The following is a 13,636-nucleotide window of genomic DNA, read 5'->3' on the forward strand; positions in this document are numbered from 1 at the left end:
ATAATAAAGAAGTTATTTCAAAAACATAATGCTTTCTGATAAACAACATTGTTAGTTTTGTTTTCTGGTGTTTGAATAAAGTTGAAGGTTTTCCAATATGGAACAGGCGACAGACAATTGGCCATGTGCAAAACATGGATTTTCCAGATTGATTTCACAAACACGTCCACTGCCCTTGCTATTTAATTTTCGATATTTCCAAATGTAAGCCGAACTGGAAATTGTAAATGTTTAAAGTCGAATGGCATGTCGTTCACTCGTTCGGAATCATACGGATGCGAGGAATCAAAAAATCTTCGCGTTTGCCCTTCCCTTTTGAAATTATGACTTCGATCATTGTTATTAATTTCAGTACCGCATGGCGGGTGCCATTACTAAGACACTGAAGCAACTGAAAACTGGATAAACGTTTCAATCGAATGGACTTGTAATAAGAAATGAATTAATTATTTTTTCATGCGTAGATAGATGCCGACCGATACAGCCGTTAACATTTACTGCGCGCCAACTGTCAAAGGCGCGAATTATCACACGCGCGAAGTTTAAGTCGTTAATTTTTCTGCCGTTTTTCAATTTTCTGCGCAATTTCCTTAAGAACCTTCTATGAAGTATTCGAAAATTTTAAAAAAGTTGAATGAAATCGGTAAAGTCGTTGTAAAGTTATTTCGTGACCAGAAGAAATAGGGGTACATTTTTATATATAGAGATATAAATATTTCAAACTTTACTTCAAATGTTATGCAGTTACAAGGATACTATTCAATTTACACAGGTGAAAAAGTAATTCATGTTGACCTACTCTAACCAAAACAAAATTAGAAATTAATGAAAACTGTTCAGCAAAATAAAAAGAAGTAATGTCATGTGAGAAAAAGAAAGAGTACTATTGTTTGCTATCGCGGGAGGGGAAGGGGTGATTTTTTTTAACTATAATTTAAAACAACCCGACATCTAAATATTCTAGATGGCAATACCTTGGCAACGCTGATTTCGATAATTATTGCTACTTCGCGCATCGCCTAGCCAGACAAATTTGTAACGTCACTGTTTTACGTATAACAAATATAAATGACGTACCTTCGCGGTGAACAGTTTCTTTAACAAACAACATTGTACATTACTAATTTAGCAAGAAACGTGTAAATTTTAGTTTTTGTTTCTGCCTAACGACCTTTGGTGTAACAATATTCACTACTGTTAGAATTACGTAGCTATGTTTTGTTTATGTATAGCTTCCAAAATATTTACATGCATATATACTTCTTAGATTATGTGAATAATTAGATAACTTTATAACATAGTTAACTTTAAGAATCCAGAGATTCTGTAGAACCTAACTAGTGTCGCATCGTTGCCAATTACACATGTAGAAATAAACTGCTGCCAATTTTTCTGTGTAGCAAAACTAATACGCCTTAATGTAGATCTTGCATTGATTTGAAAATGACAATGATTATTATTTTACTTAAAGTGTCGCAGGGGAGTCTGGTTTGACAAAGCCATGTATCTGCAAGGACTTCGATGGACGATACGCCATCAATTCCGTCTTCTCGAGGTACACAAGGAACGAGCCATTTTTTAAGGTAACAACCGGCGGTCATTCGTAGCAGCCAGTAGCGTAGCGGTTCGGATATTTGGATTCTATATCATATGCCTGTCGTTACTTTTGTGGTTACCATATTGGAATTGTGTCATTTTTTGTCTTTTACACTGTGTTTAGATATGTATTCTACTAACAAATGGTGATCAAACTAGCCAGTCACTTTTCTTACTTTTAGTGCCGATGCCATTTTATTTAAGCACAATTACATCAGCGCTTAACACCGCATTTGCATGTATGTATCTGCCAATGATTGTGTATTTTTAATTCTAACTATCAACGGAGTATACGAAATGACAGTAAACGAGGCAATAATTAGCGCACAACTTCCACGAAAAATGGAAAAGCTTTCCGCAACCAGATTTCATTTTCACATGGACACCACATTGATTTTCAGTCACCTCGTATACACCTTTTCTATTATGTATTACTTAATCCACTAGCCATTTGATCTTCATTTTCATTATTAATTCCTATTAATTGTTAGTGAGCCACCAGTAACTGTATATACGTATATACGTATATAACAAAATTATACTATTCCCCATATTTTATCTTTGGATTGATATGGATACCTAGAATCAAAGTAGCACAGATCAAAAAATTCTAGTTTGGGATTATTTGATGTCGAATCTAAAATATGATTTTTGTGCAATTGATGAGTTTAAATTTACTGCGCTTACAGTTTAGAATTTTTTCAATTAATTTTTATTTAAAAAAAATCGAACACGCTGTTGCTGGAAACAAAAGTTTTATGAATACGTATACGTACAATTTCACATCTTTTCGTAAAATGTTTTGATCAGTTTCAAATATGTACTCGACTTTTTTTTATTATTGGTGGTACGAAGTTGGGCAAATTAAAAAAAATGTGATGGTATAAAAATACGTATTTGTTTATGGAAACACATGTTGTGATAGGAGATGAACAGAATTCGCAGTCAGCCATGTTTTTTTTTATCTTAAACAGACACCATGATGCGAGTCAATACAATAGTAGCCCAAAAAAACCCGTTATTCTCGGTTGTTTAATATTTGCATATTAGGTAAAGAAGCGTGTACTAGGATTGTGTGTCGGACGAATGCCAAATTATTAACGGCAAGTTAAAAAGTCATTATGCAAACATAAATGGCGAGAGCGTATTTTCCTCCTAATAATATTAATACTAGGACCGGAAAAAAATACCGGTAGGCACGAGATCCTTACCCCATTCTCTTTCAAATGAGCCGCCTATCGTCGAAGTCTATACAGTTTAATGAAAAATAGTGGAGCGTATATAAATACAAACAAATGAAATGGGCATTAGTTTTACTTTTATTAGAAGTGTTTACATATTATGAAACTTTTTTTAATGCTTTCGTACATAGCATTGCGCATTGTCTATATTCAAAGTGTCTACATATGATATTTCATTCAACTGATTTCATAAATAAAAAAGTTGCCATTGCGCATGCGCAAAACCAAACTGGTGTTAGGTTTGCTTGTATTGCAAGTGACTATGTATTAAATTTCATTTAAATGCTTCTGTAAATAAGGAAGTTGGCATTGCGCATGCGCAAAACCAAATGTTGCAACTGGTGTTAAATTTGTTTTTATTCCAAGTGGCTATGCTGATGCATCAAATTTCATTTTCGTGCTTTCATAAATAAGACAGTTGGTATTGCGCATGTGCAAAACAACATTTTGAAAAAGTCGTTAATTTTACTTATATTCGTAGTGTTTACATACAAAGTTTCTTTAAATATCTTCATAAATAAAAAAGTTAGCATTAAAAAGGTGCGTATACATCTGCCGAACCGAGCATGTAATGTAACGTGTAATGTAACAAATTCGGACAATTGGGACGGCGCCGCGAGCACGAAGCGAACAGGTTCGCAGTGTGCTCGCTCGCTCCGTCAAAAGTCGGTTTTTGTGACGAGCACAAAGGGATTCGCGTGCTCGATTGGGACGTGTTTTTAGTTTAACCTTCCTGTTCTTGACGTGCTCGCGAGCATTTAGGCTTGTTTAAAATGGCGCAGTGGTCAGATGAAGGTTTTCAAAATCACTTGGTGTCATCCTAGTGAAGTTTTTGTATTGTCCGCTAATGTGCTGAATCTTCATATCAAGCAGTAATTCAGATCCTGTTCGTTTTTTGAATAATTCGGTTTTCCACCATCGTCTGTCTCGTCTTGTTTTTCTTTTACGCATCTCTTCCATAATAATAATAATAACTATGGATCCGCTTGCTAACAACAATGCTATCGCTTCTTCATTGGAAGACATGGCACAATAAATAAACAATTTCTGCACAACCACTGAAAAACAATTCGCCTGCAATGGTCAAGCATGAATGGAGCGACCTACGAATATGTTCGCGCTCGTACTGTTTAAATCAAACGAGCATTACATTACACGTTACATTTCATGCTCGGTTCGGCAGATGTATACGCACCTTAACCAAATTTTTGGCACTGCCCTTTCAAATGATGGGGGGTTGAAATTAATTTGATCTTTCATGATTGACACTGATTCTAATTTCTAATTAATGGTTTCAACAAAAGGAACTGTTTTCTTCTACCAACTACCGCCCTTCTTTCTGATTCCTTATCATGAGAGGGGGGTTTGGGGGAAACTGGTTTTCTCCTTCATGGTACTCTAAAGAAAGGTCTCAACTAAACGATTTAATTTCTACCAACCATAGTTCTCTTCCTCGACCCCTAATCGGATATAATTTCTTATATATCAAGAACAGATGCGATGTAAAAACTTAATTGTGAATACCTGGAAAATGTTGGAGGAAAATGAAATATTTCGGAGATTCTCTAAGGGCTTGATTCTTCTTGCATTATATACCATACATTTTGCATGTATGCCACGCGGCCATTGTCGCAATAATCGTTGCTATGGATTTTAGGCTACGCTTAAGCTAAGCTCCGCTTAAATTTGTCGATGCAAACGGCCATAAATGATTGTGTAAAGAGCCTCTTCCCCATTAATCGTATACCAAGAAAGTTAACAGTAATAAATAAGTATAGCATGCTACTTCGATTTTTTTAAAAAAAAAGCTTTGTTTGTTCACCTGATTTCAATGAAGAATGAAACAATGAACCCACTCTATACTATACTATACTATTTTGATCTTTCAAAGAAAAATTTAATGTGTGCACATGCATTTAGTAGGTATTTATGAATTTGGAGATATTACATGAATAGAGACAGATCTATATAATATAAGGTTTCACAACTACAATTTTTTTATCATATATACAGATAAAGACATTATTTACATTGTGTACTTTGCAGATGAAGCGTTTTATAATTGTGAATGACTTAATTTGTTCGTCAGTTAAATCGAGCAACGTTTTAGAATATCTAATTAAATTGTAATTGATGTTCATGTGGAAAATCTCGGAATCTTCAGGCTCAGGCTCACGGTTTTGCAATTCATTTTATCATCGGATTAATATTCCCAAATTAACAAGAGATATGCCCCACATAATAACACTAAAACTCCAGATTTTGACCTGATGGTGGACTTTGAGTGGAAAGGATAACGTAACGAATCCAGAGTGTCGCCTACGACACATTATCGTACTACGTTCGATTATATTGCTTGTAATTGTGACACTTTAGCCACTGTAGGGGTGTAGCAAAGGGGAAGATGTATTTTCAAATATGCTTTCTCGGGGAAAAATAATAACTTTTCTATGCTCCGTAAGAAAATAATTTTTTTCACTACTAGCGTCTGATGACATGATTATTAACCTTTTTTCCACTTGTAAAGTAGGCTTTCTCGGCATTTGTTCAAAGTGGTTAATAATTTTTTATTATTAACTAGTAGTCAATAATGAGAAATGTCACGCTGTCACTTTTAGAAAACACAACCCGAAATTTCGCTCAATGAACGTTTAGACAAGTTCTCTAAAACGAATAATTGCCACCATTCGCATTTTCCAGAGAAATTACATACCTAAAATTATCACATTTTGAAAAAATTCGAACGAAATTACTCTTTGAAAAATCTCAATGACAGAACAAAATACGGCCTGTTTGACTTGTACTTCACGTACTTGATTGACATGTTAAATTAAGAAACAAACAATTCTGTCCAACCGTTAACTCTCTTATCAATATAATATGTTAATTTAGAGGATTTCAAGTGCTAGTAGTGAAAAAAATAGTATATATACCACGGTAGAGAAGTCTATTACTTCGCACCTTACACCCCTCGGCGCAAGCGCCTCGAGATGTAATCTTGGTGCTCAGGCAATAATAGTGGACTTCTCTACCTTGATATATAATGTACTATTACTTTACTCAATAGCAATAACTGCCTTTGGTCTACATTCATTTTTCGCATGCGCGACTGCTTTTTGGTGGTCATTTAAGAGGACAAATTTCGCACATATAGAAATTGTCCTAGGGTGGAAACTAATTACTTACGAGTTACTACTCGTATGTATGTACATAATTAAACATGATACATAATACGTAACACATACATAACGGATACATAAGTCGAGGGAGAGAGAGAGAGAGAGAGCATTTATTTCAACCACGAATGTGGTGTAACTGTCACACAATAACAACATAAATAAAAAACACAATAAAGTACAATAAATAATATAAATATATCTATAAAAAAGAAATGTAAATAGGTATATATATTAAAATTTATTTATATATTTTTTTTTTTTTAAAATATGACTAGCATTTTTGATATTCGTAAAGAAATCATCCAGTGTGTATAGCACCATTGATTGAAGAATTTTTCTAATTTGGTTTTTAAAAGGAGCCAACATTGTAATACATTTGACATGTGCCGGAAGGACATTATAAAATCTCACCCCCATCTGTAGGTAGGACGAGTTATGCACCTTACTTTTTGATCTCATTATAGAAAAGTTATTTTTCGTTCTCGTATTATATGAGTGGTTATCACAATTTAATGAAAATAATTTTTTGTTTTTGAACACGAAACATAAACATTCAAGCACATATAATGAATAGACGGTTGCAATCTGAGAGTTTTTAAAATACGGTTTGCAGGATTCCCGTTTCTGTAGCGAAAACATTACCCTGATTGCTCTTTTTTGAACCTTAAATATGCTAGCAATTCTATAACTAGTAGCATTTCACCATAATGAGATACCGTACCGCACCTTACTTTCAAATATTGAATAGTAGATTTGCAAAAGGGTTTTATGGTCACATAAATTTTTACAACGGGACAATGCGAAAATCGATGAATGTAATTTTGCTCTCAGATGGTCAATGTGATCTTTCCAACTAAGTTCTGTGTCTATAATAACTCCTAAGAAGGTACAGGATTGACACCTTTCTAATTGAACTGACTGGTATCGCAGTGGAGCGATATCCAAACCCATATTTTTCTTATAAAGAAGAATTTTTGTTTTTTCCAAATTGAGCAAAAGTTTATTTGCATTAAACCAATTAATAAGAGTTGATAACGCACGTTTTAAATTAATTTCTAACTCTTCTTCAACACAAGCCACACTCACACTAGTGTCATCTGCATATGTGGTGATATCACATGAAGATGGATCGAAGCAGTTAAATAGGTCATTAATAAAGATTATAAATAATATAGGACCAAGGATAGATCCTTGGGGTACACCATACTTGATTGGTTTTAATTCGGATGCAACTTCAATAATTTGTCCCGAGGAAGAAATTTGCTCAACTGCAACATATTGTGACCTATCACTAATAAAGGATCTCAATAAATTTAGCGTCACGCCTCTAATGCCATATGAGTATAGCTTGTCCAGTAACAAGTCAAGGGTCCAACGTGCGTTTAGGAACCACTCTGAAAAAAGTGGTGAAATTTGCATTTCTTCTTTAATTTTTTTCTCAGCAACCAGAGTTACAAAGACTGGTGGCACGTCCTTATTTATTTGAAAAAAAGACTTGTGTTGGTTCTCCTCTACCACCTAATCTTTTAACATGCTTAATGAGTACATGTGCATTTCCAGTTTCCACTGTTACTTGGTATTGAAGCAGAGTTTCTGCTAGGGGCGCCCTTTCATTTTATCTCGAAACTGTTGTTATGTGATCAATTCCAAATATTACGATTATTACTCTTATAGGAAAAAAAGTAGTAGGAATAGAAATATGCGACACTACCATTAACATTCGTCGTTGTTTAATTTAGATAAAATATTAAATAATTACAATGTTATCACAATTGATTTGATAGAAATAAAAGACACGATGCTTCGCCTGTCAAAGCTGTAAGTGTAATCTCTGTGAAGCTATTTGAATAAAATATTCATCAATGTGATCGGTATATCATCATCAACGAACTTTAGTTTGTCAAAAATTTTAATCACTGATGGGTTTGTCGATACTTTTACATTATTTCAGAAAATTATCGTTATTGAATTTCATAAACATGTCATGCTAAGCGCCTCTTACGCAATGTGAAAATCAATACAGATTGAATTATAAATGAAGGATGAATAAATAAATTTAGAACAAGGAAAAATATACAAAGAGAACTTGTTTCACGCACAAAACTAAAAAGATCAAAGTGATATCTAATGCAATCCATGTTTTGAAAGTTACAAGTGAATGAGTTAGATAAGATTTCATGCCAAGAGGTATTTCTTTTCCTATCATCCCGAGGGCTGAAGGGTGAAAATTGGCTGAGCAAGTAAGTTACGGAAATATTCTTGGTTCCAATATAACTACATGTTTTGATTAATGAATGTACATATTTCTATTTCCGTTTGACTTATTTTATGAAATTATATAACTGTAGGTACTTACAAGTTACAAGACTATAAGAGTCAATGTAATATAGACGTGTTTACTCGCGGCCGACGAAAGCGCATTTTCCCCGGACAGAATCAGTAATAGCTCGGAAACAAAGTGACTAATCCAAACAATCTTTTGTCGTTCTGGTCTTGGAGCTGTGCTACACCGAATAAGAAGGAAACTACAACGAAAAATCTTAAACTGGAGGACTAGACGGACGCACAAAATGCGGACAATAGCGTAAAGGTAAATGTGCTAAAAAGAGACTCCTATGTTTCCGCAAAAAGTGCTTTAGGCAACTTACAGAAATTCAGTCAGAAATTTGGAACCACACAACTGATCAAATTATCAGACAGGGAGACTAACGGCCGGTTGCAGGAAAGCGAATTATAATCAAAATCCTACTCGTAGATTATTTGTCAAATCTGAGTTTAAACAAGAATTTTGACATTTGATTGGCTGCCTACTGCAATATAAAGCCAATCAACGTCTTAATACCGGATTAAACAATAATCCTGGATTATTTTTTTTGTGCAACTGGCCGAGAGAGGATTATTAACAAAACTTGGACGTGCCATATCATGATTTGGGAAATTATCGGAGAGACTGCCGATATGAAAATAATTTTTAGTTAGTAATATTAATAGAAGAGCTAGTTCGATATCCTCTAAACGGGAATGGCCATAATTTTAACCGATGGAGTTCCACTTTAACCTATCCAAGTACGCTAAAATCGACCGTCTGCCGCTCCAGGCCATGTTACTTAAGGCTCTGCGGTACTCTCTACAGAAACACCGTAAAGTCATTAAGGGTGCCTATCATTAGTCTGCAAAAAAGTTCACAGATTTCGCAATCCATGCAACCATCGGAGACATTAACCGTTTAAGTTTAACGCCATATGTAAAACACAAATAACCCTTATTCACTCGAGATCATCTGTTCCACTCGCTCGCAAACTCAATCGTGTCGCAAACATAAACTTTCTGAATAATGTTTAACAAAACAATTGCACACTATTACTGATTAAAATTTTGATCACTCTCGTTCAGTGAATTTCGAACTAGCTCCCCTACTATATGAAATTGAAGTAGAGAGTACTGTGGTCGATAGACAGCACATTACGTAACTGAGGTCGTTTTGGTAATCTCATTACCCCATTCGATGCCATTGGAAAAGTAGATGTGTCAGCTCTTACTTACAAGTTCCTAACTTGTACTGTTACTGTAGTTGATAGGCCGTAACTAATTTGGAAAGATATCTGTAAAGGCAGCCCAACCTATTCACCACCTACTTTGGACCATTGTAATAGTTATTTGTACAGTGAGTCAACGATTGCGCGGAGTAACTTAATGCCTTGAAGATAAGATTTTTCGATGGAGTGCTTTTGTATTAGGTATGGTTGAATATTCTCCACATTTTAAAAATATTTGGAATTGTACAGGGTGCGCCGACAAAGTAGGGCGCCAAAATGGTACATTTTTTTAAATAGAACCCCCTGTATTTGAATGCATTTTTGAATTGTACGTGTAATTGTACGTCTTTTTTATTATATGCTTAATATCCGAAAAACTGGTAGTTTTAAAGATAATTCGATTTGTAAGAAAAATTTGGCATTTGCAAGCGTCAGTATATTGTCAAAATTATTACTTAAATTTTGATTCCAAGTTTTGATTTGTTTGAAAAATCGATACGATTTTCGTGTTGGACGAGATAGATAAAAATTGCCTTTTTTTGCATGGCCACCCCGTTATGTAAATTACATATAACTTATTTAAGATTAGAATATAAAAACCAGAAAAATCAAGATACTTTGAAAAATATCCGAGATAGGTATAGGACATTATTATCAAAAGTTGAAGGTTTTTGGAGGAGTTAAAAGATGACAGAAAAATATACAGGGTGTTCCATTTAAAAAAGTGAGATTTTTTAATATGAAGTTTTGCAACTTTGGACCTACCAAAAAAACACCCTGTAAGCTATTTTTTTCATGTTTCATAGTAGATGTATTTATTTCACCAGGATAAAAGATATAAAACCTGACCTGAATCAAAATCTAAGTAATAATGACGTGATGATAATAATTTTGACAATATACTGACGATTGCAAATGCCAAATTTTTCTTACAAATCGAATTATCTTTAAAACTACCAGTTTTTTCGGATATTAACCATATAATAAAAAAGACGTACAATTACACGTAGAATTTAGAAATGCATTCAAATACAGGGGGTTCTATTTTAAAAAAATGTACCATTTTGTCGCCCTACTTTGTGGGCGCATCCTGTATAATTCCAAATATTTTTAAAATGTGGAGAATATTCAACCATAAAATAATACAAAAGCACTCTATCTTATCTTCAAGGCATTAAGTTACTCCGCGCAATCGTTGACTCACCCTGTACAAGTATGTTTTGAAAGTGATACTTTTTTTCATGAATTGCCCTCATTAATCAAGCGAATTCATGAAAAAAAGACATTTTCAAAACTAGTCCTGAATCTACAGATTGCGGTCATCACTTGGTGTCTTTTTTCTTCAACGAAAACTGGTAACTTCATACCCATAACAAAGCATAAGCATTTCCAATGCTAAAAATCGAAACCAAATCAGCAAATTTTGGTTTTCCTGGCATATCTTCGGAACTAACCGGAATTTTTTGGTTTTCTTTAAAGCATGATAATAACTGTTTAATTACGCAACGTTTCTCTAACTTCACCATCGTCGTATCTTCTATGGTTTCGGAGATCCCCACGACATACATCCTTATCTTGGACACAGTCTATATTCTACATATTACGTATTAGTAAAACCTGAATACCACAACCCACAGGGGTACTTGACAGTTTTATCATTGGAAATGCTTATGTTTTGTATGGGTATGAAGTTACCGGTTTCGTCAAGCAGAAAAGAAGACAACGGTGTCGCATCAAGTGATTATTGTCCCGTACTCAACTGCAATCCGTAGATTCAGGAAAAGTCGCGGATACTGTCGATACGGTACTTACTTAAAGTAAAGCAGGACGCGCATTGAATCGACTCGGATCGACACGGCACGACTCGACGCCACCGATCGATTTGCTATGCAAAATAAAAATCGGCGGATGCCTATTTAAATGTTTGCATAGCAACTCGATCGGTGGCGTCGAGTCGATTCAATGCGCGTCCTGCTTAACTGTGCCATAGAGTAAATAACGTTTACTCTAAGACTGTGCGCAAGGGTTTTGTTCAGAAAGTGTGTGGATTCCATGTGAATAAGGGTTATTTGTGTTTTGCATATATGGTGTTATCATTTCCTAGTGTCGCCAATGGTTGCAAGAATTGCGAAATCTCTGAATTTTTTATTATTGAACATTTTTTAAGTTATTCCTTAGAGCATGGCAAAAAATGCCTTCTAGAAACAGACAAAAATTTTCAGTAGGCGCACTCCCCTATGTAAGAGAAGCATCTGATAAAAAAATTCCCAAAAACGATTGTGATCAGTTATTAATACGGTCTAATTTGGATTGATAGATCAAAGAAAATATTATAGTCCGAGAGACAGTGCCAAAAAAAGCCTCTGAATTTACTAAGGCTAATTTTGTACAGTTCATTACAGTGATTGTGTACACAAACATGCTGAGGTGAGAAAAGTGAAACTGGGAACAGGCGTCTCAGGTACGACACTGAAGCTGTCGTAACCAATGTTGAAAATTGTATATAAATAGTATGAAAATTGTGATAGTCAGTCACGATTGTGTTGTGTATTTTGAGGTTGCCCACTGGCACTATTAGTTAACTTCACATGTCTTTACTCTTTAGTTTAGTGAACTTTAATTAATCATCACGCACAAGTACAGAGAATTATTTATATCGAAATTAATATCCTAAATGAAAAAGCCGAGGAAAAGCAATGCGTAACTAACTAAAAATAATAATTGAAAATCCTTTTTTTTCCAGCAACAACGCGCTAGACTTTTGCGACTTAATTCCATTTTAAATTGAGAACATAATAGGCACCCAAATGTGGGACGGAGCAGGTCAGTCCGCCGCAACGTATGTGCAAGAAAAAAATACAATGCAATATTCGTTTACTGCACTTCCAAATATTTTAAAGGTATTAAATTTTATATCAAACATAAACAAAATGGCCAGTTATCGATTTTACGGAACAACGCTCGCCAGTCAGCAAAAAAAGAAATACAAATGTCGCACGCACGCGCTCTGCGTTGCTGGCAATTGATTCACCAAAGCGCAGCTTTTCAAAAGGCCTTCGCCGATCTCGGCTCGGGTACAAAACGAAATAAACGAATTTGATGAGTCCGAGGATGATCAATAAATTATTATTTGTAATGAGGTATAATCTGTACATCAGGTTGTAGTGTCTAAGACTCGGATCATAATTCCTTTATACCATAACATAAAAGATACCGAAAGAAATCTTTCGAGAAAAACGCCAATTTGAAGAAAAACTTAAAAAAAAAGTAAGTTTGATACGCCACTGAAATGCACCACGCCAGTGATGATCAGAAATATTTTAGAAACACGGCGACAGTAATTGTGCACAATTTTGCTCCAAGATTTTTTTCTGTATTTTGTATGATAAAGAAATTATGGTCCGAGGGGTCTTAGATGAGACCCTGTGATGTATATGGATAAATACATTTTCAACATTATTAAATTAAAATTAATGTCAGTCTAATTCGATAATAACATTGACCAATGATAGTCAATGATAATAATAAATAACAAGTTTTTATTCTACTTTTTGCTAACTGACGGTCCTTGTCAGAAAATAGAACCATTGTTGTTTATGTTTGATATAACATTTAATACCGTCAAAAAATTGTACAGAATTTACTTCTTGTACATACGTTTCCAAGGGGCCAAAATAAAATTTTTCATATGCGCCACGGGCCACAGTTGAAAATCCAAATAAAAAGCATGTTAAAGAAATCAATAATTATCTATTTCTTTTACGTTGCGGTCGACAGCTCCGTGTGCCTCGATGCGTACCTGAGACGCCTGTTGCTAAGTTTCGTGTGACTGACCGCAGTAGGTTGTGTACACAACCACTGCAATGCCCTATACAAAAACTAGACATAGTAAATTTAGAGACTTTTTAGGCTCGGCTCTTCGTCTATTATATACTGTGACAGACAAGATTAATACTTTTTTGGAAATCTTATGAATTAACTATGTGTTCAATTCTTTTATGGCCGTTTGCACCGACAAATTTAAGTGGAGCTTAGCTTAAGCGTAGCTTAAAATCCATGACAATGATTATTGAGACAATGGATT

The 13,636-nt window shown here is 34.6% G+C and overlaps 2 protein-coding genes across 2 annotated transcripts in view; one reads left to right on the plus strand and one right to left on the minus strand.

The window, feature by feature from the left end:
• LOC116163185 overlaps window positions 1-13,636 on the minus strand; it is a 49,219-nt gene that overhangs the window by 6,224 nt on the left and 29,359 nt on the right. The gene's annotated exons all lie outside the window — the stretch shown is intronic.
• The window catches only part of LOC116163184 (RNA-binding protein Musashi homolog 2-like), a 32,512-nt gene continuing 20,282 nt past the window's right edge, over window positions 1,407-13,636 (plus strand). Inside the window, exon 1 of the mRNA XM_031477033.1 lies at window positions 1,407-1,583. Within this exon, the coding sequence (XP_031332893.1) occupies window positions 1,522-1,583 (62 nt within the window). The 5' untranslated portion in view covers window positions 1,407-1,521. The remainder of the gene's footprint in view (window positions 1,584-13,636) is intronic.

Source organism: Photinus pyralis, unplaced genomic scaffold (genome assembly GCF_008802855.1).
Source record: "Photinus pyralis isolate 1611_PpyrPB1 unplaced genomic scaffold, Ppyr1.3 Ppyr1.4_LG2, whole genome shotgun sequence".
NCBI classification, from domain to species: Eukaryota; Metazoa; Arthropoda; class Insecta; order Coleoptera; family Lampyridae; genus Photinus; species Photinus pyralis.